The 26,587-nt window shown below is 36.7% G+C and overlaps 1 protein-coding gene across 2 annotated transcripts in view; it reads right to left on the bottom strand.

The window, feature by feature from the left end:
* Window positions 1–26,587, bottom strand: part of TEX10 (testis expressed 10) — a 56,358-nt gene that overhangs the window by 17,256 nt on the left and 12,515 nt on the right. For both annotated transcript variants that reach the window (XM_065878768.1, XM_065878770.1), the window contains 6 exons: window positions 18,584–18,822; window positions 17,718–17,853; window positions 16,037–16,212; window positions 14,200–14,377; window positions 8,735–8,823; window positions 7,070–7,203 (listed from right to left, as the gene is read on the bottom strand). In XM_065878768.1, the coding sequence (XP_065734840.1) occupies window positions 7,070–7,203; window positions 8,735–8,823; window positions 14,200–14,377; window positions 16,037–16,212; window positions 17,718–17,853; window positions 18,584–18,822 (952 nt within the window). The remainder of the gene's footprint in view (window positions 1–7,069; window positions 7,204–8,734; window positions 8,824–14,199; window positions 14,378–16,036; window positions 16,213–17,717; window positions 17,854–18,583; window positions 18,823–26,587) is intronic.

The raw sequence follows: 26,587 nt of genomic DNA on the forward strand, positions 1-26,587 counted from the left end.
GGATATGGAGAGGGGGAAGGGTAAGTTGGGACAAAGTGAGAGAGTGGCATGGACATATATACACTACCAAATGTAAAACAGATAGCTAGTGGGAAGCAGCCACATAGCACAGGGAGATCAGCTCGGAGCTTTGTGACCACCTAGAGGGGTGGGATGGGGAGGGTGGGAGGGAGACGCAAGAGGGAAGAGATATGGGAACATATGTATATGTATAACTGATTCACTTTGTTATAAAGCAGAAACACACCATTATAAAGCAGTTATACTCCAATAAATATGTTTAAAAAACCCATTATCTAAAATTTTAAATTCATTGGGTGGTCTTTGTTCACAGATCACATGGTCATTCATCTCTGTAGAAAATCTGAAACAATCAATTATAGCAAGGTTGCAGGACACAGCATTAATATATAAAAGTCAAACCGCTTCCCTAAATATCAGCAATGAACAAATGGAATTTGAAATTAAAAACATAATACGATTTACATTAGCACCCCCCAAAATGAAATATTTAGGTATAAATCTAATAAAATATATATATGGTCTTATATGAAGAAAACTAAAAAACTCTGATGAACAAAATCAAAGAACTAAATAAATGGAGGATATTCCATGTTCATGGATAGGAAGACTCAATGTTGTCAAGATGTCAGTTCTTCCCAACATGATCTATACATTCAACATAAATCCAACCAAAATCTTACCAAGTCATCTTGTGGAGATCCATAAACTGATTCTAAAGTTTACACAAAGGGGCAAAAGACCCAGAATAGCCAATATATATTGAAGGAGAAGAACAATTTGAAGGACTGACACTAACCAATTTCAAAAATTACTATAAAGCTACAGTAATCAAAATAGTGTGCTACTGGCAAAAGGATAAATAAATACATGGAACAGAAAGAGACCCACATAGTCAACTGATCTTTGACAATGGAGCAAAAGACTGTCTTTTCAACAAATGGTGCTGTAATAACTGGACATCCATATGAAAAAAAAAAATGAATCTAGACACAGACCTTCAACCCTTCACAAAAATTAACTCAAAATGTATCCCAACAGACCTAAATGTAAAACACAAAACTATAAAACTCTTAGAAGATAACACAGGAGGAAAAATGTAGATGACCCTGAGTATGATGACTTTTTAGATACAACACTACAGGCACAATGCATGAATGAAATAACCGATAAGTTGGATGTCATTAAAATTTAAAACTTTTGTTTTGTGAAAGACAATGTCAAGAGCCTGAAAGGATAAGCCACAGAGTAGGAAAAAATCCAAAATATTCAAAGAACTCTTAAAATCCAACAATAAGAAAATAACCTAATTTTAAAATCAGCCAAAGACCATAACAGACACCTCACCAAAGAAGACACATGGCAAATAAGCATATGAAAAAACATTCCACATCACATGTTATCAGGGAAATGCAAATTAAAACAATTATGAGATACCACTACACACCTATTAGAATGACCAAAATCTGGAAGACTGACAATACCAAATACTAGCAAGGATGTGGGGCAACAGAAACTCTCATTTACTGCTGGTAGAAATACAAAATGGTACAGCACTTTGGAAACATGTTTGGTGGTTTTTTACAATATTAAATACACTCTTACCATATGATCCAGCAACTGCTCTCCTTAGTATTTAACCAAAGGAGTTGAAACCTTATGTCTACACAAAAACCTACACACAGATATTTATAGCAGCTTTATTCACAACTGCCAAAATCTGAAAGTAATCAAGATGTCCTTCAGTAAATGGATAAACTGATATAACCAGACAATGGAATATTATTCAGTGCTAAAAGGAAATAAGCTGTGAAGTCATGAAAACACATGGAGGAAGCTTAAGTAAATATTACTAAGTGAAAGAAATTATTTGACTAAGCAAATAATTCCTCCTGCTATCTTCCTAACATCATTCAAATGTATTTTGTAAATTATACTCTTCCTGGAATTATTAAAATAATCTAATTCTGATTCTAGTTACAGCTGTCACTTAATCTATTCCTGATAAATTGTCACACTTGTAACTTTGTTCTTTTTCTCAGTTTAAAATTGCACAATGTTAGTGAAATGTTTAGACAAGTAACCTTATGAAGGAAGAAGTGTAGGTTAAAATAAATGTAACATTATATAATTTTGTGTTGTCTCTGCAAATAGTTTAAAAATAAAAGAACAAAATTACTCATTTGACATTTCAAAGCATTGAAAAAAGGTATTAATATAATCAAACTGCTGGAAAAAATGTGATAAAAGGAAAAATCTCTAAAATTTGTAAAAAAAAAAAAGGCATGTAGAGAAAAAAACACACATTACATACAGAGAAACAAAAATAAGAATAACCTCACACATCATTACACACTACATTATGGCATGAAGCAGTACAGTATAGAAGGCAGGTTGTATTAACTTGAAGAGCAAATGGTTAAAAACATAAGAGGCAAAGCTAACATGACAAAAGTGGAGATAAAAATGGAATGATTAAAAATACTGAAACTATGAAAAAAAATACTGAAACTATGAAAAACAACCAATCATGATATCTGATTACAATGGAATGCTACACAGCAACGAAAAAGAATGAACAACTGCTTACACATTAACATGGGTATCTTAGTATACTGAATGAAAAAAAAGGAAATTACTAAAAAATATTTCACTTTTAAAAAGTTCAATGACATGTAAGACTAAACAATATGGTTTGGAATTACATGCTAATATGGTAAAACTATAAAGGAGCAAGAGTATGATAAAATTTAAGACAGTGTTACTCTAAAGGGACAGGGGAAAAGCACATAGGAGTTTCAAAAATAATGAAAAACATTCTATTTCTTAAACTAGATTAATGTTTTATTATTATCCTTCAGAACTTAGTTAAAAAATAACTTTTAAAACCATTCAAAACTTTATAAATCACAAATAAAATTAACCTTAAAACCTTTCATTGGCTCTGGAATAGACATCTCCATTTGGAAACAGTATCTCTGTCTAGAGATTCCTTTTCCCTTTGTGATCTTTCCCGTTAATTACTATTTCCATCATTAATGGCAATGTCATACAATTCTTTCAGAAGAAATGATCGCAAATATACTAAGTGTGGGACTTCCCTGGTGGCACGGTGGTTAAGAATCCGCCTGCCAATGCAAGGGACAGGGGTTCGAGCCCTCGTCCAGGAAGATCCCACATGCCACAGAGCAACTAAGCCTGTGCGCCACAACTACTGAGCCTGCGCTCTAGAGCCCGCGAGCCACTACTGAGCCTGCGTGCCACAACTACTGAAGCCCGTGTGCCTTGAGCCCATGCTCCGCAACAAGAGAAGCCACAATGAGAAGCCTGTGCACTGCAGCAAAGAGCAGCCCCCGCTCGCCACAACCAGAGAAAGCCAACGCACAGCAACAATGACCCAATGCAGCCAAAAGTAAGTAAATAAGTAAATAAATAAAATATTAAGAAATTTAAAAAAAAATATATATATATACTAAGTGAAAACTGTGTGATCCAAATCAGTGTACAGAGTTATGTTATTTCTATAAAAGGAGAAAACCAAAAGAACACATGTAATCATTTGTGATGACACAGAAGTTACCTAAAAGAATACATTTAGATGAGCTATCACCTAACACCGGTCAGAATGGTCATCATCAAAAGACCTAGAAACGATAAATGCTGGAGAGGATGTGAAGGAAACCTTACACACTGTTGGTGGGAATGTAAATTGGCACAGCTACTACGGAGAACAATATGAGGGTTCCTCAAAAAACTAAAAACAGAACTACCATATGACCCAGTAATACCACTCCTGGGCACATAGCTGGAGAAAGCCATAATTCAAAAAGATACATGCACCCCAATGTTCACTGCAGCACTATTTACAATAGCCAGGACACGGAAGCAACCTAAATGTCCCTTAACAGAGGAATGGATAAAGAAGATGTGGTACATGTATACAATGGAATATTACTTAACCATAAAAAGGAACGAAATAGTGCCACTTACACAGACATGGATAGACCTAGAGACTGTCATACAGAGTGAAATAAGTCAGAAAAACAAATATATAATATTGCTTTATGTGGAATCTAGAAAAATGGTACAGATGAACTTATTGGCAAAGCAGAAACAAAGACATGGGTGTAGAGAACAAACTTAGGGATACCAAGGTGGGGAGGGAGGGTGGGATGAATTGGGACATTGGGATTGACATATATACACTACTGTGTATAAACTAGATAACTAATGAGAACCTACTATATAGCACGGGGAACTCTACTCAATGCTCTGTGGTGACCTAAACGGGAAGGAAATCTAAAAAAGAGGGGATATATGTATACATATAACTGATTCACTTTACTGTACAGCAGAAACTAACACAACAGTGTAAAGCAACTATACTCCAATAAAAATTAAGAAAAAAAAAGACTACATTTAGAAACTAGGGAGGGAAAACAGATGGCTGGGAGATAGGGAATGGAGGAACACTTTTTACTATTATCCTTCTATTCTTCTAAATTGTACTTTGTGATAATACTCCAAAAAAAAATTAGAAAAATAAATTTTTATACTAAGGCTGTCAAAAACTGTATATTTCAAGTAATTTCACATGAAGAGGCCAACTTAAATATGGCAAATTTTATCCAAAATAAAACTGAAATCTTTACTTAAGAACTTCAAAAACTAAAACCAAAACTTTCAGATTTTTTCTAATGTATGTCTTAACATTTCAGACAGCAACCTTGAAGTTTAATACATGTTCTTGCCAAATGTACACTCAGAAATATAACTGATCACATTTTCATGACAATTGTGTCTTGGCTTTACACAGATAATTGTCAGAGGAAGATTAATGCAGTTGTCCAAGTTACCAAACTAGACACTAACAAATCTATGCCGGGGATCTGGGGCCCACTTATCCCCATACAATGGTTTTTCCAATACAGCATGATACAGCTGAAAAACATTAGAAACAGTCTGTCCTACAAAACAACTACCAATACTACTGTTGGCAAAACTAAACTTCCCAATGTAGTTTTTTGTTTGCGGTACACGGGCCTCTCACTGTTGTGGCCTCTCCCGTTGCGGAGCACAGCCTCCGGACGCACAGGCTCAGCGGCCATGGCTCACGGGCCTAGCCGCTCCGCGGCATGTGAGATCTTCCCGGACCGGGGCACAAACCCGTGTCCCCTGCATCGGCAGGCAGACTGTCAACCACTGCGCCACCAGGGAAGCCCCCCCCCAATGTAGTATTCAAGGCCTCAATCTCAGTCTTTCTTAGCTCTCTTCACTTACTATGGATTAATATAAAATTTCAGATATTAAATAATTAGGTTGGTTATCCAATTCATTATTTTTCACTTTTTAAAATCCACTATTTTTTGAGAGCCTATATATGTTCATATATATAGGCACCAGGGTAATAAAAAGAACAAAGTGTCATTGGCATGACTTAAGTATTGTGATCAGAGTCAAACAAAACCATGAGAGAAATGTGTTAAACATCTACAAAAGGTATAGCCCTAAGGGACAGGAAGAAAATGAAGAGTATTCAGGAACAGAATGAAAGAAGTAGTAAATAGATCAGTTGATTTTAATAAAATCAATTGGTATAGCAACAAAATAGATGTAGGTTCTAGAGACTACCTTGTTGAGAACACTGACAAAGCAGTTAAAAAAAAAAAGACTTATGGCCTAGCAATTAGGAGTTACAAGAAAAGAATATATAGTCAATGTCCTAACCAAAAACCTTCTGAATCATTAAAAAAAATTGGCCAGCAGAGAACATAACCTCAGAATTTGCAAGGTTCAAACCAAAATTATTTGGGATGACACAATGACATTCCTACTGGGCAAGTACCTTTCCAATGCAAAGAAACAAACTGAAGAAATAAACAGAAATTAACTAACAGATACATGTTTTTAGAGACTCAAATCCTTAGTATTAACAGTTAGGATGTTTTTACATATTTACTTTACATATTTGTAACACAGAAGACAATTTTGACTATTAGGGTAAAAAATCAGCCCTGTAATTCCAATTTAAAACATATCAATAATTAATTTAGACTTGTGGTTTTTTTTTTTTTTTTTTTTGCGGCACGTGGGCCTCTCACTGCCGCGGTCTCTCCCGCTGCGGAGCACAGGCTCCGGACACGCAGGCCCAGCGGGCATGGCTCACGGGCCCAGCCGCTCTGCAGCATGTGGGATCCTCCCAGACCGGGGCACGAACCCGCGTCCCCTGGATCGGCAGGCGGACTCTCAACCACTGCGCCACCAGGGAAGGCCCTAGACTTGTGGTTTTAATTTGAATTTCACTACAAACAGTACCGAAACTTAAAGATACTAAGATTTATCATACTTACATAAATTTATTAGATATTTAAGATTTACTGTAACATTTGTGAAGATTTGTCAAAAAACTGAACTACTTGACGAATAGTGAATATATTAAGTTATTTAAACAGTTTTAAAGTTTTAAATAGTTTGTAAAAGGAATAAAATATAATCAAAGTCTCCCTTTAAATTTACTATATTTATCTAAAAGATAAGATTTGTAAGTTGAACTTAAAAATTTAAGGAGAAATTAGGGTTTAAAATTTAACTCTGCTAAACTATATACTAATTCTTAAAACCAAAGGAAATGCCGAATAATCTCTTCTGATTAGAAAAACCCACCTTCAGGATACCAAATCCTACCCTAACTCTTATTCATCCTTCAATACCTAAGTCAAATTCTTCCTTTTCTATGAAGCCTTTCCTCTTTTCCATAGATGGATCCATCCTTTCTTCCCTATGCTAGACAATAGAAAATAAATTTGTCTCTATCGTTCAAACTGCTAATTTACTCTATTGTATTGGCATAACTTATAATGAAAATACTTTTAGAAATATACATCTTCTATCCAAGGATCATAAGCACTTTCAGAACATGGATTGTGTTTTATACTACTCTGAATCTCTGAAAGTATCTTACACAAGGCAACCCTGACATACAGCAACTGTTGGTGGCTGATTAACTGAATTCTAATAATTATGAGTTTCTTTTAAAATGGACAATTACCTCTGTTACGTCCCAATGGTGTAAAAATTGATCCAAGTCAGTAAGGTAAAGCAGCACAGGGGAAAGCTGTGTCTGGATGACATGAGGAACTCCTCGAAGGCTCTGAAGCCAAGTCAGCTCCTCTTTTGAAAACCCTAATTTGGGTATAAAGAAAGCCAATAAATAAATAAATCACAAGGCAAGTGACTTCTTTTTTTTTTGTGGTACGCGGGCCTCTCACTGTTGTGGCCTCTCCCGTTGCGGAGCACAGGCTCCGGATGCGCAGGCTCAGCGGCCATGGCTCACGGGCCCAGCCGCTCCACAGCACGTGGGATCTTCCCGGACCGGGGCACAAACCCGTGTCCCCTGCATCGGCAGGCAGACTCTCAACCACTGCGCCACCAGGGAAGCCCGTGACATTCTTTATTAATTTTTTAAAAACAGATGACATGTATCTTCAAGTTAAATTCTTCTTTAAGCTACCTTGTCTCCTCTGAATTTCTGTATTTCATGTGTAGTATTTTTAAAAATAAAATGCTAGCAATGTAATGTAATGTAGTAAAATTCATATAATTATGTTCACAAAGAATGTAACCTGACTCAATCTGTAATAAAGCAAGAAACAGGTTTTACCCCTAATATTGGGGGCATTACTACCTTTACTTAAATAAAGGTGCCTGTGAAAGGCATCATCGTTCTAATTAATGGTAGGTTTAAAAAAGCTATTGAAAAAGTAAAATAATATACTCATTCATACATATACCAAACTCTATATTCTCTTACATAATAGCCCTTCAAATGTTTTAAAACTACTCCACCCTCCTAAGTCTTTTTTTTTCAATAATGCAGTTCCTTCAACCATACCTTACATAATAAAATTTCTGATTCTCTTACCACCTCTATTACACTTGGCCTGACCTATACAGACAACGTGCCAAAGTCCCTCCTGAAAGATAACTCTTGGAATGATCAGAATACTTGCAATGTGGTCTGACTCTAGCTACCTGCTTTGATGTTTTCAGATAACTATATTTCTGTGAACACGCCCTAGAGACTCATCATCTAGTTTGGAAGCCACACCCCACTACTGATTCCTAATGAGTTTCCTAAAACCACTAAACCTTTTGACCAGTACTACTATTAAAACATAAAGCCTTCACCTCCATCGCAAATGTGTACATCCAAAACTATCAAACAAACGTGTAGGAGTCTACTTTTATCTTTTACACAATATTTATCTTGCTAGATTCAGCTCCTTATCAGAACCTGTCAAGATTTTTTTGGATTCTGACTTAACATACTAAGTCTCCAAATTTCAAGTCTTCAGAAAATTTCAAAGATTCTCATCTTCATCATCCAAGTACAAAACAAAAATACTGAGACAGTACATCATTTAAAACCATAGTAATAATACTTAGAAACAGAACTTATAACATTTCTAGACTCATTTTACTAATTTTGCTTTGAGGTCAATGGAATGCAAAAAATGGCTAATTGAAATCTGATATCCTTCCTATCATGTTAAACATTTCAAACATGTTTAAAATGGCTATTCTGTTCATCAACTTTTTCAAGTATGCAATGGGGTTCAAATCTTAGAGCCAAACAGGTATGAGAGTAAATCTCAGAAGAATCTTCATACTAGGCTTTTTTCCTTTCCTTAACTTGGCAGATCAATGTGGTTACCTGTAAGTGTTGAAAATAGGAAGCTGAAATAGTCCACATCACTCATCAACCAGTCTTTAACTGAAGACTTCCATCCAGAAAATGATGATCTATAATAAACAATGGGAGAACTATTATGAGAAGTGACCACTTGAAGACTCAAGAATAAAAGCACAGTATATATAACCATTTTTCTTTATTGAAAACAAGTCTAATTTAATAGCTTAAACAAAATCCACAGTACATATTAACTTTATATATAAGGGTTCAAGTACCACAATATGGAAAATGTAACTTTTAACTTATTTATATTTATGTAAAGTTTCACTGAAAAGCATAATTGGTCCACAAATATCGTACAAACTTAAAAAATTTTCCACACCACTTGAAAATCAGACTCAAGGAGCCAAGATAAAGTTTTCCTTTTCAGTAGTATGTTCAGCTGCTATGTATTTACTGCTTGATTTTTTATAAAGTCTTACCTTGCTTACATAAATGAGTTAAGTTCAAACAAGTTCCTGCTTCCTACCTAAGCAAAAGTATCTTAATTAGGCAAAGAATACTTCAATTTAAAGCCACTCTAAGATAACTATGTGTTCCTATTCTTTTCAAAGTTGTAACTAGGTCTACTTCACAATATTGTGGCTGAAGTACTGGTAGGGGACTCCAGGGAATAGCTAAATGTACAGCAGCTTCTCATTAAATGAGGATTAGTTGGTTCCTGCTGTAAGATCAGTTTCCAGTGACTCCTTTAAAAACTCTCTTCAAGGTAAGTCTAAGAAGGAATAGAGCAAATGTCAACCATGGATATAGCAAAAAAAAAAAAAAAAAAAAAAAGCTGAGAATGATCAGATCCAACAAGCTGAGACTACTAATTTTTATCACAGAAATCTGAATAAATGTCACACAAAATTAGAAATTTCTAATTCAACTAAAAGCACTAAAAACTTTTTACCTATGAAATAATTGTATTTATTAACATTCTTAAAAGTTGGGGAGTTAAAAATAATGGAAACACTCTTCTGATTATCATTCTCACAATAAGCAAAGGGCTATGGAGGGAATATCGCAAGCTAAGAGTCTATAAAACATCAGAGATGCTCAATGGAAAGGAGTACAAAATGATGATTAGAAAACAAACTAATATCCTCTTGAACCCAGTGAAAACTGTGCCATCCAGTGGCTAAAGGGGGTAGGAAATCCATGTAAGAGTCTAGTTTGGACAAAAGACAAGCAATATATCACGCTGTCCTTAAAACTATGAATATATATACTGTCCAAGCCAGAACACTTCTGAGAGTAAAAGGGGATGCTATTACTAAACATGCTGGGACAAAAGAAGTAAACTAGAACTGTTCCTGGCAGTCCAGCTCACATATTCACCCTACTTAAAAGCCAAGCCAGGGGCTTCCCTGGTGGCGCAGTGGTTCAGAGTCCACCTGCCGATGCAGGGGACGCGGGTTCATGCCCCGGTCTGGGAAGATCCCACATGCCGCAGAGCGGCTAGGCCTGTGAGCCATGGCCGCTGAGCCTGCACGTCTGGAGCCTGTGCTCCGTAACGGGAGAGGCCCGCGTACCGCAAAAAAAAAAAAAAAACCAAGCCAAATTTCTCAGTCCAAGAACTTCTCCCTTCTCTGATATTTTTATCTAACAGTGTACATTACCTTTCCACATTTACGTCTTATGTTCCCCAACCCAGCTGTAAATAAACTAGGAGCAGAGAGGATAAGGAATGAGTAAAGGCCAGTAGAACAACACAGATGGGGGGAAAAAAATCAAACTCAAAAAGCTCTAAGTAGATGGTAAAAAAGGTAGGAGCAGGAATTCTAAGTACACTTTTTAAAAGATAAAATGAAGACCAACGGTTTTTTAGCTGATGAGTTTTTCACACATGGAACACAGATATTCTTTGCTGGTAACCTGCTCTTAAAGTCTCTCAGATACAGACAGCAGAGCAACAGAACAGTACCTGAAGTGAACTAGATCTCACAGTCCAATTAATGTAACAGATGAAAATCAGAAATTAAAGGAACATTTCAGGAAAATTAATCTGGCAACAATGCACAAAATAGATGGGACTAAGAAGCAAGACTACTTGCTGTAATAGTACAGGTGGGAGATAATGAAAAAGCTGGCTAGTTTATAGTCATGATCAGGGACAGAAAGGGATATTTTGAAGAGAAAACTAAACATATGAAATAACCCAGGTTATTTCTACGGAAATATTCTTAAAATTCTTAAATTCTAAATCTAGGAAAAGTGATACAATAATAATGCCACTGGCCTGAGAAAGCTGAAAAGTTCCAATTTTGTTTTATTTTTTAAGAGAGATTAATTTGAATAGGAACAATACATCTATAGAAAGAGAAGTCTACTAACAGACTCTGTGCAAATACTAAAAAGCAAAATTTAACTTAGTGGACTTTTAACTACAATGACATTCTGCTCTTAATAATTAATAAACCCCTATGACCATTATTTGTAAATTAACAGATTTTCTCAATACTCACCACAAATCCACAAAAAGTAAAAAAAACTTTTGAAAAAAATCCTTGACAAAAGTTATTAAGCATAAGTCAATCATAACTGATAAAGATATTAAATACAGCTTCCAAAGAGAATCAATTTCAAGAAGTGTTCAAAAGGTGCTTTTAAATGAATGTTAAAACAGAGCCTTCAACAGTTATATCAAAGGAACAGTGCCCTCCACTGGAAGTTTTATTAACTTGAAACCACTTAAGTTATAAGAAAAGAAATAACATTTCTTTAAAGGCCTAGCATTACGTGCTGCACTAGACAAAGAGCAGGGCTTTGGGTTTTTTTTGTTTTGTTTTTTAATTTCTAAGAAAGGAAAACATGGGAAACTAATAAATGTTTAGAGTACTTCAAATTAAGACCAAGTCTTTCTTTAATGCACATGAACACAGAAATAAACCTTGAATTTTCACATACAAACAACACATTGCAAACAGCTCTCTTTTGCTAAAAGGAGATGTTATCAGTTATGAAGCACATTCTAGGTGACAACACTCAAACGTATGTCCTATACTGGTATGAAGAGACTGGCAAACAAAACTAAAGAAAATCTACTAATAACGTGAGCTACTCCTATTGAACTGGGATAGGGGATCTGTACAAGAAGCCACAAGGAAGCTAGGCTTCACATTTTCAGTTATGCCTAAAACCGTATCAGACCCTGTCCATAGGCCACAATCATTAACAAGTATTGCTGAATACTAAAGTACCATACCTGATACAGACATGAAATTTTTAAGAATATTCTGAACACTCGCAATACGAAACACTATTAGTTATAAGACCTTTCAGAGTAAAATGGTACAGTCACTATGGAAAACAGTATGGCAGTTCCTTGAAAAATTAAACAGATTACCATATGATCTGGCAATTCCACTTCTGGGTATATAGCCAAAAGAATGAAAAGGAGTCAAACAGGTATCTGTACACCAGTGTTCACAGCAGCATTATTCACCATAGCCAAAGGGTAGAAACAACCAAGAGTCCATCAACAGATGAATAAACAAAATGTGGTATAATGGAATACTGAATATTCAAACTTAAAAAAGGAAACCGTGAAACATGCTACAATATGCATGAACCCTGAAAAGTTACACTGAGTGAACTAAGCAAAACACAAAAGGAAAATATGGTATGATTCCATTTATATGAGGTTACCTAAAATAATCAAAATCATGAAGATAAAATAGTGGTAAACGGGGGCTGGGGGAAGGGGAAATGATTAGTACAGAGTTTCAGTTTGGGATGATGAAAAGTTCTGGAGATGAACAGTGGTGCTGGTTGCACAACAATATGAATGCACTTAATGCCACTGAACAGTTTTAACTGTATACCTAAAACTGGTTAAAATGGTAAGTTTCATGTTATGTATATTTTGCCACACACACACACACACACACACACACATGCGCACACACAAAGATATTTCAAGTGATTCCTTGTCTGAGTCTACAAACTTATTTATTTCGTCAGCTACATTAAATTCTGAGCTCCCTTCCAGAAAGGAAGGTCTGTACTGCCATTTCGTAACACCAAAGGTTTTAAGCACAGTGCTCTCACCTGCCACTGAACCCTTACTGCATACTTTTTTTTTTAACATCTTTATTGGGGTATAATTGCTTTACAATGGTGTGTTCGTTTCTGCTTTATAACAAAGTGAATCGTTTATACATATACATATGTTCCCATATCTCTTCCCTCTTGCGTCTCCCTCCCTTCCACCCTCCCTATCCCACCCCTCCAGGTGGTCACGAAGCACCGAGCTATGCAGCTGCTTCCCACTAGCTATCTACCTTACGTTTGGTAGTGTATATATGTCCATGCCACTCTCTCACTTTGTCACAGCACACCCTTCCCCCTCCCCATATCCTCAAGTCCGTTCTCCAGTAGGTCTGTGTCTTTATTCCTGTCTTACCCCTAGGTTCTTCATGACATTTTTTTTTCTTAAATTCCACATATATGTGTTAGAATACGGTATTTGTCTTTCTCTTTCTGACTTACTTCACTCTGTATGACAGACTCTAGGTCTATCCACCTCATTACAAATAGCTCAATTTCGTTTCTTTTTATGGCTGAGTAATATTCCATTGTATATATGTGACACATCTTCTTTATCCATTCATCCGATGATGGACACTTAGGTTGTTTCCATCTCTGGGCTATTGTAAATAGAGCTGCAATGAACATTTTGGTACATGACTCTTTTTGAATTATGGTTTTCTCAGGGTACATGCCCAGTAGTGGGATTGCTGGGTCATATGGTAATTCTATTTGTAGTTTTTTAAGGAACCTCCATACTGTTCTCCACAGTGGCTGTACCAATTCACATTCCCACCAGCAGTGCAGGAGTGTTCCCTTTTCTCCACACCCTCTCCAGCATTTATTGTTTCTAGATTTTTTGATGATGGCCATTCTGACTGGTGTGAGATGATATCTCATTGTAGTTTTGATTTGCATTTCTCTAATGATTAATGATGTTGAGCATTCTTTCATGTGTTTGTTGGCAGTCTGTATATCTTCTTTGGAGAAATGTCTATTTAGGTCTTCTGCCCATTTTTGGATTGGGTTGTTTGTTTTTTTGTTATTGAGCTGCATGAGCTGCTTGTAAATTTTGGAAATGAATCCTTTGTCAGTTGCTTCATTTGCAAATATTTTCTCCCATTCTGAGGGTTGTCTTTTGGTCTTGTTTATGGTTTCTTACTGCATACTTTTGATAATTTTAACCCTTGTTCCAATCCTCCTACACAAGTCACTAAACAAATAATGTGAAACAGTCTTACTCTAGTGAACTTCCTCTAACTAATAATAGTATTAACTGTTGCATTAAGAGCAAATGAAGGGAGGAGCAGTATTTTAAAAAGCCTCTATAGTTCATGAATTGCCAGTAAAAGGACAGAGGGTGGTGGGGGGAAGATTATACACTTAAAATACAGCTCACTTGAGCATGCTACCTCATGTGCAGTATCCCGATAAGCATGGCAGCCAAACTTGAACTGAGTCTTCCCATAATACAGCAACGACTTAACCGAGAAAGCAAATCAGCAGGCAGACTGGGTAGAAAATATACAAGCTGGACCAAAAGCTGTTGAGACTCTGCTGGGAGAACCACCACAGTGCCTTCTTGTGGATCTAGTGGGGTAAGAAGATAAGTTAAACTAAAAAAGATATACAAACCAGAGTTAATAAAGCAGATTAAGTGATTACTTTCACTGTGTTATGTTGAATTCTAATACATCAATTACATGGAAAAAAGTTTTTTCACAAAGCATGTATGTATGGCTTAAGGTACTGTCTAGAGTAAAACACTGAATACATCATTATTTAAAGATATGTTTAACACTCTATTAATTTCATAACATTCGAATGTGTTATTTGAAATAAAAACTATGATGTGGTTAACGGGATTGGAGAAAAAGCGAAATGGTAAAAAACAAGCACTTCTGCCAAACAGTGACAATTATAATATTGACTTAAAGCCAAAGACCTATCTGTGTACACACACACACACAACCCCACATATGAGCAATACCGAAAAATACAGATTTTAAAATATTACCCACAAAAGGTGGAAACAAACCAATGTCTATCACCTAATGAATGGATAAATATAAGTGGTATATCCACACAATGGAGTACTATTCAACATTAAAAAGAAATAAAGTACTGATATATGCTATAACATAGATGAATCCTAAAAACAGTATATTAAGTGAAAGAAGCCAGACTCAAAGGACCCATATTGTATAATTCCATCTATAAAAAATGTCCAGGATAAGCAAATACACAGAGACAGAAAAGAAGATTAGGGGCTGCCAGGAGGTGGGGAAGGATAAAGTAGGGAGGGACTTACTAATGGTACAGTTTCTTTTTGGGGTGATAAAAATATTCTGGAATTAGATAATGAACACTATTGCACAATCGTGGGACTATGTTAAAAAATCAAAGAATTGTACATTGTAAAATGGCAAATTTTATGGTATATGAATTATATCCCAATAATAAATATAAATTATATATATATCCTAGTATGCTTTATTGATATTTTTGCTTAAAAAATGAAAGTTTCAGTGATAAATAAAAAAGTTATTAATAGATGAAAGTCATACAAGATATCCATATGGTTAAGTAAGTAAAATTTGCCACCAAAGCTTCAAAGGAACTTTATAAAAATACCTGATCAGTTTTGAATTTGTGAGTAACATGTGGCTTAAAAGACAATTTAAGGGGCTTCCCTGGTGGCGCAGTGGTTAAGAATCCGCCTGCCAATGCAGGGGACACGGGTTCAATCCCTGGTCTGGGAAGATCCCACATGCTGCGGAGCAACTAAGCCCGTGCGTCACAACTACTGAGCCTGCACTCTAGAGCCCACGAGCCACAACTACTGAGCCTGAGTGCCACAACTACTAAAGCCTGCATGCCTACAGCCCGCGCTCTGCAACGAGAAGCCACCACAATGAGAAGCCCGTGCACCACAACGAAGAGTAACCCCTGCTCGCTGCAACTAGAGAAAGCCCGCACACAGCAACAGAGATCCAAAGCAGACAAAAATACATAAATTTTAAAAAAAGAATGCAAGAAGCATCTATAACCATTAATTTCTAGAACTATTCTAATAGATAATACTACTGAAAATGAATTTACTGTTTGATGTTTTGTTAATTTTCCCATGGTATAATTAATTTATAATAATTTAAAGGAAAAGCAAACCTAAAGAGCTCCCCCTTTGAAACGTCTCTCCTAAATTGGGATAGACCAATTATTACTTACATAGTTAAACAAAACTCTTACCATAGATTCGGAGAGCAGTAACTTGTAAACTTTTTAGTAATTCTTTATTTGCTCGTGCTGCAGCGGTATGGATAATGTCAATAAGCTGTGTTGAGAGCTCAGGGTTTCGGGAGCCAAGATGAGCAAGTTGCAATGGTAAACCAGCCAACCAACGGGATAACACTTTACTACGATACCTAAGGTCAAGGAAAAATGAAATAAAGTGTAATTTTCAAAGACAATGGGAATTAATTTAAACAAAGAATATTTTTAGTTTAAAACACCATACAAAGTGACAAATCATCTACCAATAACACCACATTTACTTATTTAAACATGTGAGAGCCTACAAGATGGCCGGCATCATTTATTTCACTATAGCAGTTTCTAAAGTTTTACCCACTATATTAAAAGTTCATGTGATTTGCGGCAGTATGTAAACTGTATTTTTATCTTAAAGGACACAGACACTACTTAACTCTTCGTGAACTATTTATACTAGTTAGCGTTCATTATTACACTACATTAAGTCATTGATGCATTCAGTGTAGGGTGCCCCCACATTAAATGACTTCAAACTTGTGTTATTTCATATTTCAGTTCTTTTATATACTTGCTAATGCTCTAATGTCTCCTTACTCAGATAACAGCAATCACTTTTGCTGTCCCCCTTAGTGACTTAACTAAGCATGACCTTCGTAGTCAGACAGACCTGAACTTAAGTCTTGGTTCCACTGCCCTTTGTTGCATGACACTCACCAGATTATTTAACCTAAGAATCCGTTTCCTTTTGTTAAGACAGAAGCCAATAGTACCTACACTTCAAATATGAGTATTGAGAGATTAAGAAAAGCACCTGACTTACAGTAAAGACTCAAATACGTTCTAACAACCACCTATGTATCCCGAATCTCTACGTTCCACCCAAACACCTCTTCCCGACTATCCCAAATAAACCTCAAACTCACCATATCAAAAACCTGATTCCTTAGTTCTATTCTTTGTGTTGTCTATTTCAGCTGGTAGCACCAAACTAAGCCAGAAACCTTCTCATCTTTTGCTGCCCTCATTTTTAAAAAATCTACTGAAATATTTTTAACATACAGTATTATATGTTAGTTTCAGGTATATACTACATAATAATTTGACATATGCATACATTACAAATGATCACCATGATAAGTCACCATTTGTCCCCATACAAAGTTATTACAGTATTATTATTCCTTATGCTACATATTACATCCCCGTGGCTTATTTACTTTATAACTAAGTTTGTAGCTCTTAATCCCCTTCACCCATTTCACACCTCCTCTTCTACTGCCCTCATTCTTATACCGTATGTCTCAAATATGTCACTAAGGACCAGCTGTTAAACCTCCATAATTTTTATGGGAGGCAAAAGAAAAGGCTGAGGCTGCTACAGGTTGTTCCAACTGCCCTTTAGCTGTTAAATGGACAAATGGAAATATATGCTCAAAGAGACTTTTATCTGCTCAGTTATGCATATAAAGATTACTGGCACTATTATGTATGCTCCTTTATAAAATTAAATTTCTTCTCTTTTCTTAAATGCAACCAAATAGGATATAAAGAGTGAATTTCTCCAAAGATTTAATCACCCCATCTAGTCTATTATTTTAAAAGCCTACAAAATAACTTGGTGAGAAAAAGAAAGGCAAAATAACAAAGGAAACTTTACCTGACTCTGTAAGATCTCAGTTCTTCTTTTTGATAGATTTTACTGAAAAACTTCAGTAACAGAGTCCGAACTGGAAGGAGAAGGCCTCTCTGCTGATACAATGTATAAACTGCCTTAATAAGAGACTCCGTAGCCTCTAAAAAAAAGAAAAAAACTGCATATGATTCAAAAATCTTTCTTCAACAGCCCCCTAATTCTAAAAAGCACAAAAGTACTTTACTTTGCTCCTATGACAAAGCAGACCTTAGACACAAACTGATGACTACTATCAAAATCCTACAGTAATAGCCTGACTAATACGAAAGTCAAACCAACCAGAGACTGCAGAGTAAATTTTCCTAAGAGACAACAAACCTAGGCAGGGATGACAAAAACCAGACTAGAAAGGTGGATAAGCTGGAAACCAAACAGGAAAGCTCTGTTTCTGAATGAAAAGAATTAGTAAGTCACACTAAAAACTGACTTAATGCAACATAACTTCAAGCTACAAGAAAGGTAAAAAGATAAGCAGGATTCATCAATTTCTAGTCAAATTACATCAGAAGAGAGTATTTCTTCATCATTAGACTCACTGTCATTTCATCTTAATAACACCTACCTCCTTTCACTCCAACTCTGTAATCTAGTAGAAATCCTACCAATTAACTTCAGAGTGGACCTACTCACTGAGAAAGGGATGCTCTGAGCCATAAATGATTTCAGTGTTCAAGTAGATATTCCTTTATAATTATGCTAGCTACCTTTCATGGCTTGAATGTAAATAACTTGACTACGTGAAATGTTTGAAAGTCATTAACTCAAAGCTAAGACTCTAAATAGCATGCATAAGAGCTCCTCTTATATAAGGACAAAGCAGTAACACCTACCTCTGTTTGGTTGTATCTGCATTAACCTCCACGAGACCCCAAGCAATCTGTTCAGCTGCTTACTATTTAGCCTAAAGCCATCTTCAAGGGTCTCTGTTACAAATTTCCTTATCATTTCTATCCAATTGGAATCCTTCTGCAAAGTTGAGGCATTTGCCAGGGAGACCATGATATCAGACAGTGTTAAATTCAGTAAGAGATGATCTACATTATTGGAGAGAATCGTGCAATGCTTGATGCTAAAAACAAACAAAGACACACACATCTCTAAGTGTTATATCTACCATGCCTGCTTCACTTAGAATACTTAAAATAATCAGTGGGTCAAAAAATATTCCTCCTAGGATAAACTGCCAAGAAGTCGGGAATATAAAGCCACTGTTTTGTAAATAAACCATTCATTATGAAATCAGGCTTGTTAAGACATAAAGAATGCATATTGTTCAGTTCATTACCCAAGCTGCTATTCACACAAAAAGTACAGGCTCTTGTAACATTGCCTGGTAATCCTAGATGTAACTTGGAGGTAAGAAGACTTGAAAACCTCAACACACTTGGAAGATTTTCTTTAAGCAGATACTTATATTAGGATGGAGGTCACAGTAGACCTTGATTTTGCTTCTAACTCAGTTTGACTTAACAGAAACACTAATTTCTCCCGGCCACAATTTCCTTATGTGTGAAATAGGAGACTGGTCCAGATAAGCACTATTCTGAAACGACTTAATTTTATGACTCACACATTAAAATCACTTTTTTCTAGCCAAATAAAACACATTTCTTTCAAAGCTTCAAAGAAATTTCAAAAAAAAAAACCTTTAAATAGAATATCTTAACAAAATTTGCAACTTAGGATATAAATACTTATTTCAGGCTACAATGTATTCAACAGTATTCAATTCTGAACATTTTCATGTTCAGAAACATGTACAGTTGATTAAAGTTTTTAAAAACCTCAAACTAACTTATTTTAAAAGAAAAAGTTAATCCTGGATTAGGCATGCAAGGACATAGTAGTAAGGAACCACAAATACATGGGAAGGAAAATTTTAAAAATCTGGTGCTATCAGGGGATCAAATGTAGGGCTAGGAATGACAAATGAGCCTAAAAAAGTAAAATGGGACCAGATAACAAACAGTTGAAGGCTAAGGACACTGAAATCAACTCTGCAGGCACAGGAGTAACATGCTTGAAAAGTTGTTTCAGATGGATACAGGCAAGACACGACAAGTGCAAGAACCAATGTTGGTACAGATTGGGAGAAAGGGGGACACTTAGGAAGAATAAAAATTAGCTGGGTTTGAAGTCTGCTTAAATGTATACATGTATGTGAGTTTTGGGATGATGAGGATGGGATGAGGAGGATTGGAAGAATCGAGGGTTCTAGCACTGCTGACTGGGAAATGGAGATGAAGTGGCAGAGAGGAGCAAATATCTAGAAAATAAATTCTACCTTTAACATGTTGAGCTTAAAGTGTCTCTGGTATAAATCCAGGCAGAGATGGCCATCAAACAACTCAATGTATAAGTCTGACACTGGACGGAGGAGTCGGAGCTATTCAAATAGAAATTACCCACATGACCACTCCTAACTACAAAAGAAGTTAGGAAATCTAGTTTTTATTTTGTATAATCATATGCCCAGCTAAAACCTGGAAATTCCATCACTAAGAGAGGGGAGAATGAATGAAAGCTGAGACAGACAACTAGCAATCTATACCACAAACCCAAAATTACTAGTAGGTTCTCTTTGGCAAACTGCTCAGCGCCCAAAACCAAGGCACATTTTACACTAACTAGACCACACAAAAACTCAATTGCAGCATTTCTTCAACAAAGGTAGAGCTTTCCAAGATCTACCTAAGTTTACCTCAAGCAACATAATCTATTACTGTCTGGAAGGTCTCAGTCGACACTGCAAACTTGGGAGAATTCATCCTGCTCTTCCAATAATTTATACAAAATTTTAAAGTCTAAATAAGCCGACCACCAATTCTATAAAAGGGAGGCAGGCCACTGGGGATACTCTCATTTTCAATGACACAGCAGGTAATTAGAACTAATCCCCTTCCTGAAAATAACTTTTAAAAGCTGGATGAAATAGTTTTTAACAACTCAAAAGCATTCAAGAGCTAACAAGATAATGAACATTTACTGGGTCCCCAAATCTAAAATAAAGCAAGACCTGAGGGCAACCGCCAATTCCAAAGAAAAGGCTGGAAAAATGAAGTAACCTTTTAGAGGCCTCACAGGGAAAAGTCAAACAAAGCCCAGGGCCTGCCAAACATGGGGACTTTCATATATTACCCCTACTTCAAGCTGGACCCTTAAGGGCCTCCCTTCCAGGGTAAAGGTGAACTGGAAGTAAAAACAGCTCTTACATAAAACTTAATCCCAGTTTTGTATCATCTCAGCAGCCAAAGTAACAATTTTTCCCAACTAGATCTATAGAGTCAACGCAATTCCAATCAAAATCCCAGCAAGTTATTTTGTAGTTACAACAAAGTGATTCTAAAGTTTATACAGAAAGGCAAAAACCTAGACTACCCAAGACTGAAGCAGAACAAAGTTGGAGGACTCATACTACTCAATTTCAAGACTTACTATACAACTACAGTAATCAAGACAGCATGGTATTGGTGAAAGAACAGATAAATATAGGTTAATGGAAGAGCTCTAAAATAGGCCTACAAAGTATAGTCAACTGATGATCTTAGACAAAGGAGCAGAAGCAACCCAATGGAGAAAGGATAGTCTTTTCAACAAATGATGCTGGAATAACTGCACAGAAAGTCTAAAACTGAAAAATAAAAACAGAAAACAAATTCAACAAATATATGTTTGAATACAACTGAACAAAACTAAAAAATTAAAACCTGGAAGATATGAGATAAAGACAAGAGAAAATAAGTAAAAAATTCAGCAAGCAGGTCTAACACACATTCAGTTAGAGTCTTTAAAGGAAAGGAGAAATATGGCACTACAGCAATTTCTCACCTGTGGTCTATTAAATGTGCAATAGCATCACGCTTTAAAAAAATGTACATACCTTAATTTAAAAATACTTTATTGGTAAAAAATGCTAACCACCATCTGAGGCTTCAGTGAGTCACAGTAGTAACATCAAAGATCAGTGATCACAGATCACTATAACAAATATAATAATAATGAAAACGTTAAAAATATTCCAAGAACTACCAAAATGTGACAGAGAGACATGAATGAAGTGTGCAAATGCTGTTAGAAAAATGACGCCAACAGACTTGCTCAATGCAGGGTTGCCGCAAACCTTCAATTTATAAAAAATTATGCACTATCTGCCAAGGGCAAAGAAGCAAAACAAAATAAAAGGAGGTACGCTTGTACAATACATTCAACAAATTTCTTTTTACTAAGTAACCTTTTATACTGTTCCAGATGATCTTTCCTTTTACCTTAACAAACATTTCTGTTCAATTACAGGAAGCCCAGATTTCTTCTATAGATGAAACTGCAAGTCAATTTCCTTTTGATTTCTGCTTAAGTACAGTTAACCCTTGAACAACATGGATCTCAACTGTGTGGGACCACCTATACACAGATTTTTTTCAATAAATACGAACTACAGTTACTACACAATCCCCAGTTGGTTGAATATGAGGATGTGGAACCAAGGATATGAAGGGCTGACTGTAAAGTTCTCTGCGGATTTTCCACTGCACAGAGGGGTCAGCACCCCAACCCCAGAGCTGTTCAAGGGTCGACTGTACTCAATTCCTACTGCACTGTCTTTCTCTGGGGCTTATTCTATCCTCGGGTTCCCACAAAGAATCTATTTGTTAGTACATTTTTCTAAAATGTAATCATTTACATACTGTCTGAACTATTATTTACCCACTATGTTTAACATAGCTCACTTTTAAAAAACAAGTATGTCGGGCTTCCCTGGTGGCGCAGTGGTTGAGGATCTGCCTGCCAATGCAGGGGACACGGGTTCGAGTCCTGGTCTGGGAAGACCCCACATGCCGCAGACCAACTAGGCCCGTGAGCCACAACTACTGAGCCTGCACATCTGGAGCCTGGGCTCCGCAATGAGAGGCCGCAACAGTGAGAGGCCCGCGAATCACGATGAAGAGTGGTCCCCGCTCGCTGCAACTAGAGAAAGCCCTCGCACAGAAACAAAGACCCAACACAGCCAAAAATTAATTAATTAAAAAAATAATAACAAAAAAAGTATTTCTAAAAGAAACTTTCTATCACTACCATAAAGAGAAAATCAGCCTCTCCCAATACACTTTGCAATAGATCCCAACCACCCAACCACTACTTAGTTGATCTCAACTTGCTAAATCAATCAAAGCAATCCCTCTGAAAAAATAAATTTATTTTCCCAGCACACTGGAAAATCTTCCCAACTATTAGGCTACTCTAGTCAGCAGTGAACTTTTCCCTCTCACAAGCTGATCTGTAAGCCAAAGGCAAGACTTGGCTGTTATCTGTTCCCAGCACATATGCGAATTACCTGATTAGAATAATCACCGTATAAATTAATAAAGGATGAGTACAAGAAGAAAGCTTTCTTAAAGACCACTCAACTACAATGAATTTTAAAAATGCCACTATTTTCAGTAACGCCAAAGTTATAACCTTTGATACACACAAAAGAACTGAAAGCAGGGATTGGAACAGCTATTTGGAGACCAATATTCATAGCAGCATAATTCACAACAGCCAAAAGGTAGAAACCACCCACATGTCCATTGACAGATGAATAGATCAAATATGATGTATACATACAATGGAAGATTATTTAGCCTTAAAAAGTAATGAAAACGTGGAAGCAACCAAGAGGTTCTTCAGTAAGTGAATGGATAAACACATCCATATAATGGAATATTATTTAGCACTAAAAAGAAATGAGCTATCAAACCATGAAAAAAAACATGGGGGAAGGTAGGATGAATAGGCAAAGCACAGAGGATTTTTAGGACAGTGAAAATATCATGTATGATACTATAATGGCGGGTACGTGTCATTACACATTTGTCAAAACTCACAGCATGTACAATACCAATAGTGAACCCTAACATAAACTATGGACTTTGAGTGTTAATGATGTGTCAACATAGGTTCATAGATTACAACACATATGTAACTGTGGGGTGGGACGCCAACAATGAGGGAGGCTATGCAACTGTGGGGGCAGGAGTACAGTATATGAGAACTTTATTCTTTCTGTTCAATTTTATTATGAATCTAAAACTGCTCTAAAAAATAAACTCCATTTAAAAAAAAAAGGAATGAAATGCTAGTAGTGCTACAACATGCATAAACCTTGAGATATCATGGTAAGAGAAATTAAGCCAGACACAAAACAATATTGTATGCTTCTACTGATATGAGGCACCTAAAAAAGTCAAATTAATAGAAGCAAAAAAGTAGAAGAGTGGTTCCCAGGAGCTGGGGGAAGGGGAGCATGGAGAGTTACTGCTTAACGTGTCCTGAGTTTCAGTTTGGGAACATGAAAAAGTTCTAGAGATGGATGGTGGTGATGGTTGCACAACAATGGGAATGTATTTAATGCCACTCAACTATACAATTAAAAATGGTTAAAATGCTAAATTTTACGTTATATATATTTTACCACAATAATAATAAACAACATCCTTTGTAACGCTGCATTTCAACCTAAGATTTAAAAAATTTAGACATCAGGTCAAATATTAACTGGGAGTACATGAGTAAGTATGGAGACCACTGGCCTAGACCATTGTTGGCTCCCCTAACTCATGTTGCCCTCCACAGGCTATCTGCTAAATATTCAATGCACTTTCTTATGGAAGTATTTTGGCCAACTCAATACAGTAGCAGCCTGTGCTCCCTAAAAACAAATCACTGCGGAAATTTACGAAGAATAAATTATACTGCCAATTCACTTTTGTTAAAAATTCCACAATTTCACCACCTCAGCCTCTTCATATCCTTTTTTGACCTTTTATATCTTGGCACAAACCACTTCATCAGGGCAGTGTTCCCTAGGACTCTATTCCTCCCCCCACCCCCCATGAAAGACCAGCTTCTTATCATATACTCTTATATTACCCTACATTCTTTTTCACTGATCTTATCACAGTCACTGAAAAGAATCATAGAAATAAAGTCTCCCTCACTAGACTGTACTCCATGAGAACTGGCCTACCTATCTCCTTTTCCACTAAATGCTCAGCACCTGGTATAGTAACTGCCTTAAACATTTTAAGTGTCCAGTAAAGTGAATAATGACAGTATACCAATATACTCTTGAATAATTTACTTACATTTAATGGTCTACCAAATTCCAAACATCCTAACCATTATTCAATCTCATTTTGATGAAAATTATACTGGACAAAATATACACACACACAATTCAAGAGTTCAAGGATATTCTAAAGCTTATCCACACACCTGATTAAAAACTTTTGCTTTAGTAAGAAAATTGTATCTGGAGGAAACAAACCCTAACAACCTACTTGCTCAAGAAAGTATCTCCCTATTTGATTCTGTCCCCTCCAACTCCAGAAACTCTAAATTAATATTCCTAAAACGTGGTTTTGATCCAACCAATAGTCTTCAATGCCAAAAGGATCAAGGATGAAAGATAAAGGAAGTTCAGAGACAAGAAATGACTTTCAGCATCAAGGCTAGTCAAGAGCAGAAACCAGATTTGACCCAGATCGGTCCCATGTTCATTACCTAACCCTACAGCTTTCTCATATGCTATCTCCTCCAGTTAGTGTAATCTCTCCTCCCTTGCTTCACTTCTGCCTGCTAAAATCATATCCATGCTCAAATACTACCCTCTAACACAGCTTTGTCTGTTTATCCTAACAAGGATGTCTCTTCCTATGAATTCCTACAGCACTTAATTGTAAAGTTCTAATGACACTTACATACGCCTTGTGTTAAATATGTAAATTCACTTTTTCTCCTGCAAGTTATTGAGCTATTGTTTCTCAGCTTCAAAACCACCCTTCTACACTCTGTTTTGTGATCCTGGAACTGAGCCACATTTTTTCCTTTACAGCTGGCTTCTTGTTAGGCTCTGCCAATAAGGGAGTACTAGAGACTGGAAAGCTGTAAGAGGAAAATGGGACACTTTCCTTTCTGTTTGCTTCCTAGTCCTACTTTTGCTTCCCTTTGCCACCAGTGCAACCCAACAACTCTTCTAGAAGCCAGCAGCAGTTCATTCTAGTAGCCACAGTTGGTTCCACTTTGTGGTTTTTCTGACACAGAACCAGCATCATCATGCCCCTAGAAACACCAGCACCAGCCAGCCAGAACCCGTTGCCAAATCCTGGACCCCTGCCCCACAGGGCCGCTCTTGTGATCTCAAAGACATTAGCACCAGCTGAGCACCAACCCCTTCCTAGAGGTCTGAGCTTTGGCTCCAGACAGGCTTTCCTCCAAACTTCTTCCCCTCTTCTCTTTGTTCTCCCAATCTAGAGGCAGTAGCCGCTACCTCCACAATACCTTACTGTTCCCTTTCGTCTTTCCACTTCTTTAATACCTAGTTAAAAACTGTTTGTAGGGCTTCCCTGGTGGCGCAGTGGTTGAGAGTCCACCTGCGGATGCAGGGGACACAGGTTCGTGCCCCGGTCCGGGAAGATCCCACATGCCGCGGAGCAGCTCGGCCCGTGAGCCATGGCCACTGAGCCTGCGCGTCCAGAGCCTGTGCTCCGCAATGGGAGAGGCCACAACAGTGAGAGGCCCGCATACCGCAAAAAACAAACAAACAAAACAAAAAAAAAAACTGTATTAAATTCTCTGTTAAAATCACTGGTGTGATTTCCATCTTCTGACTAGACCATGACACACTCTTTTATCAATTTTAAGACTTTGTACCGATTCTAGCAGTTTATGAAATCACTTAAGAGAACGAGGAGTATACCTTAAGACATCTGATTATCTGTCATAATACTTTGCAACCAAAATAATTAGTGAATGAATGAAAAGTTCATCTGCCTACAATAGACTTATCTCTA

This window comes from Phocoena phocoena, chromosome 6 (assembly GCF_963924675.1).
Source record: "Phocoena phocoena chromosome 6, mPhoPho1.1, whole genome shotgun sequence".
Taxonomy (NCBI): domain Eukaryota; kingdom Metazoa; phylum Chordata; class Mammalia; order Artiodactyla; family Phocoenidae; genus Phocoena; species Phocoena phocoena.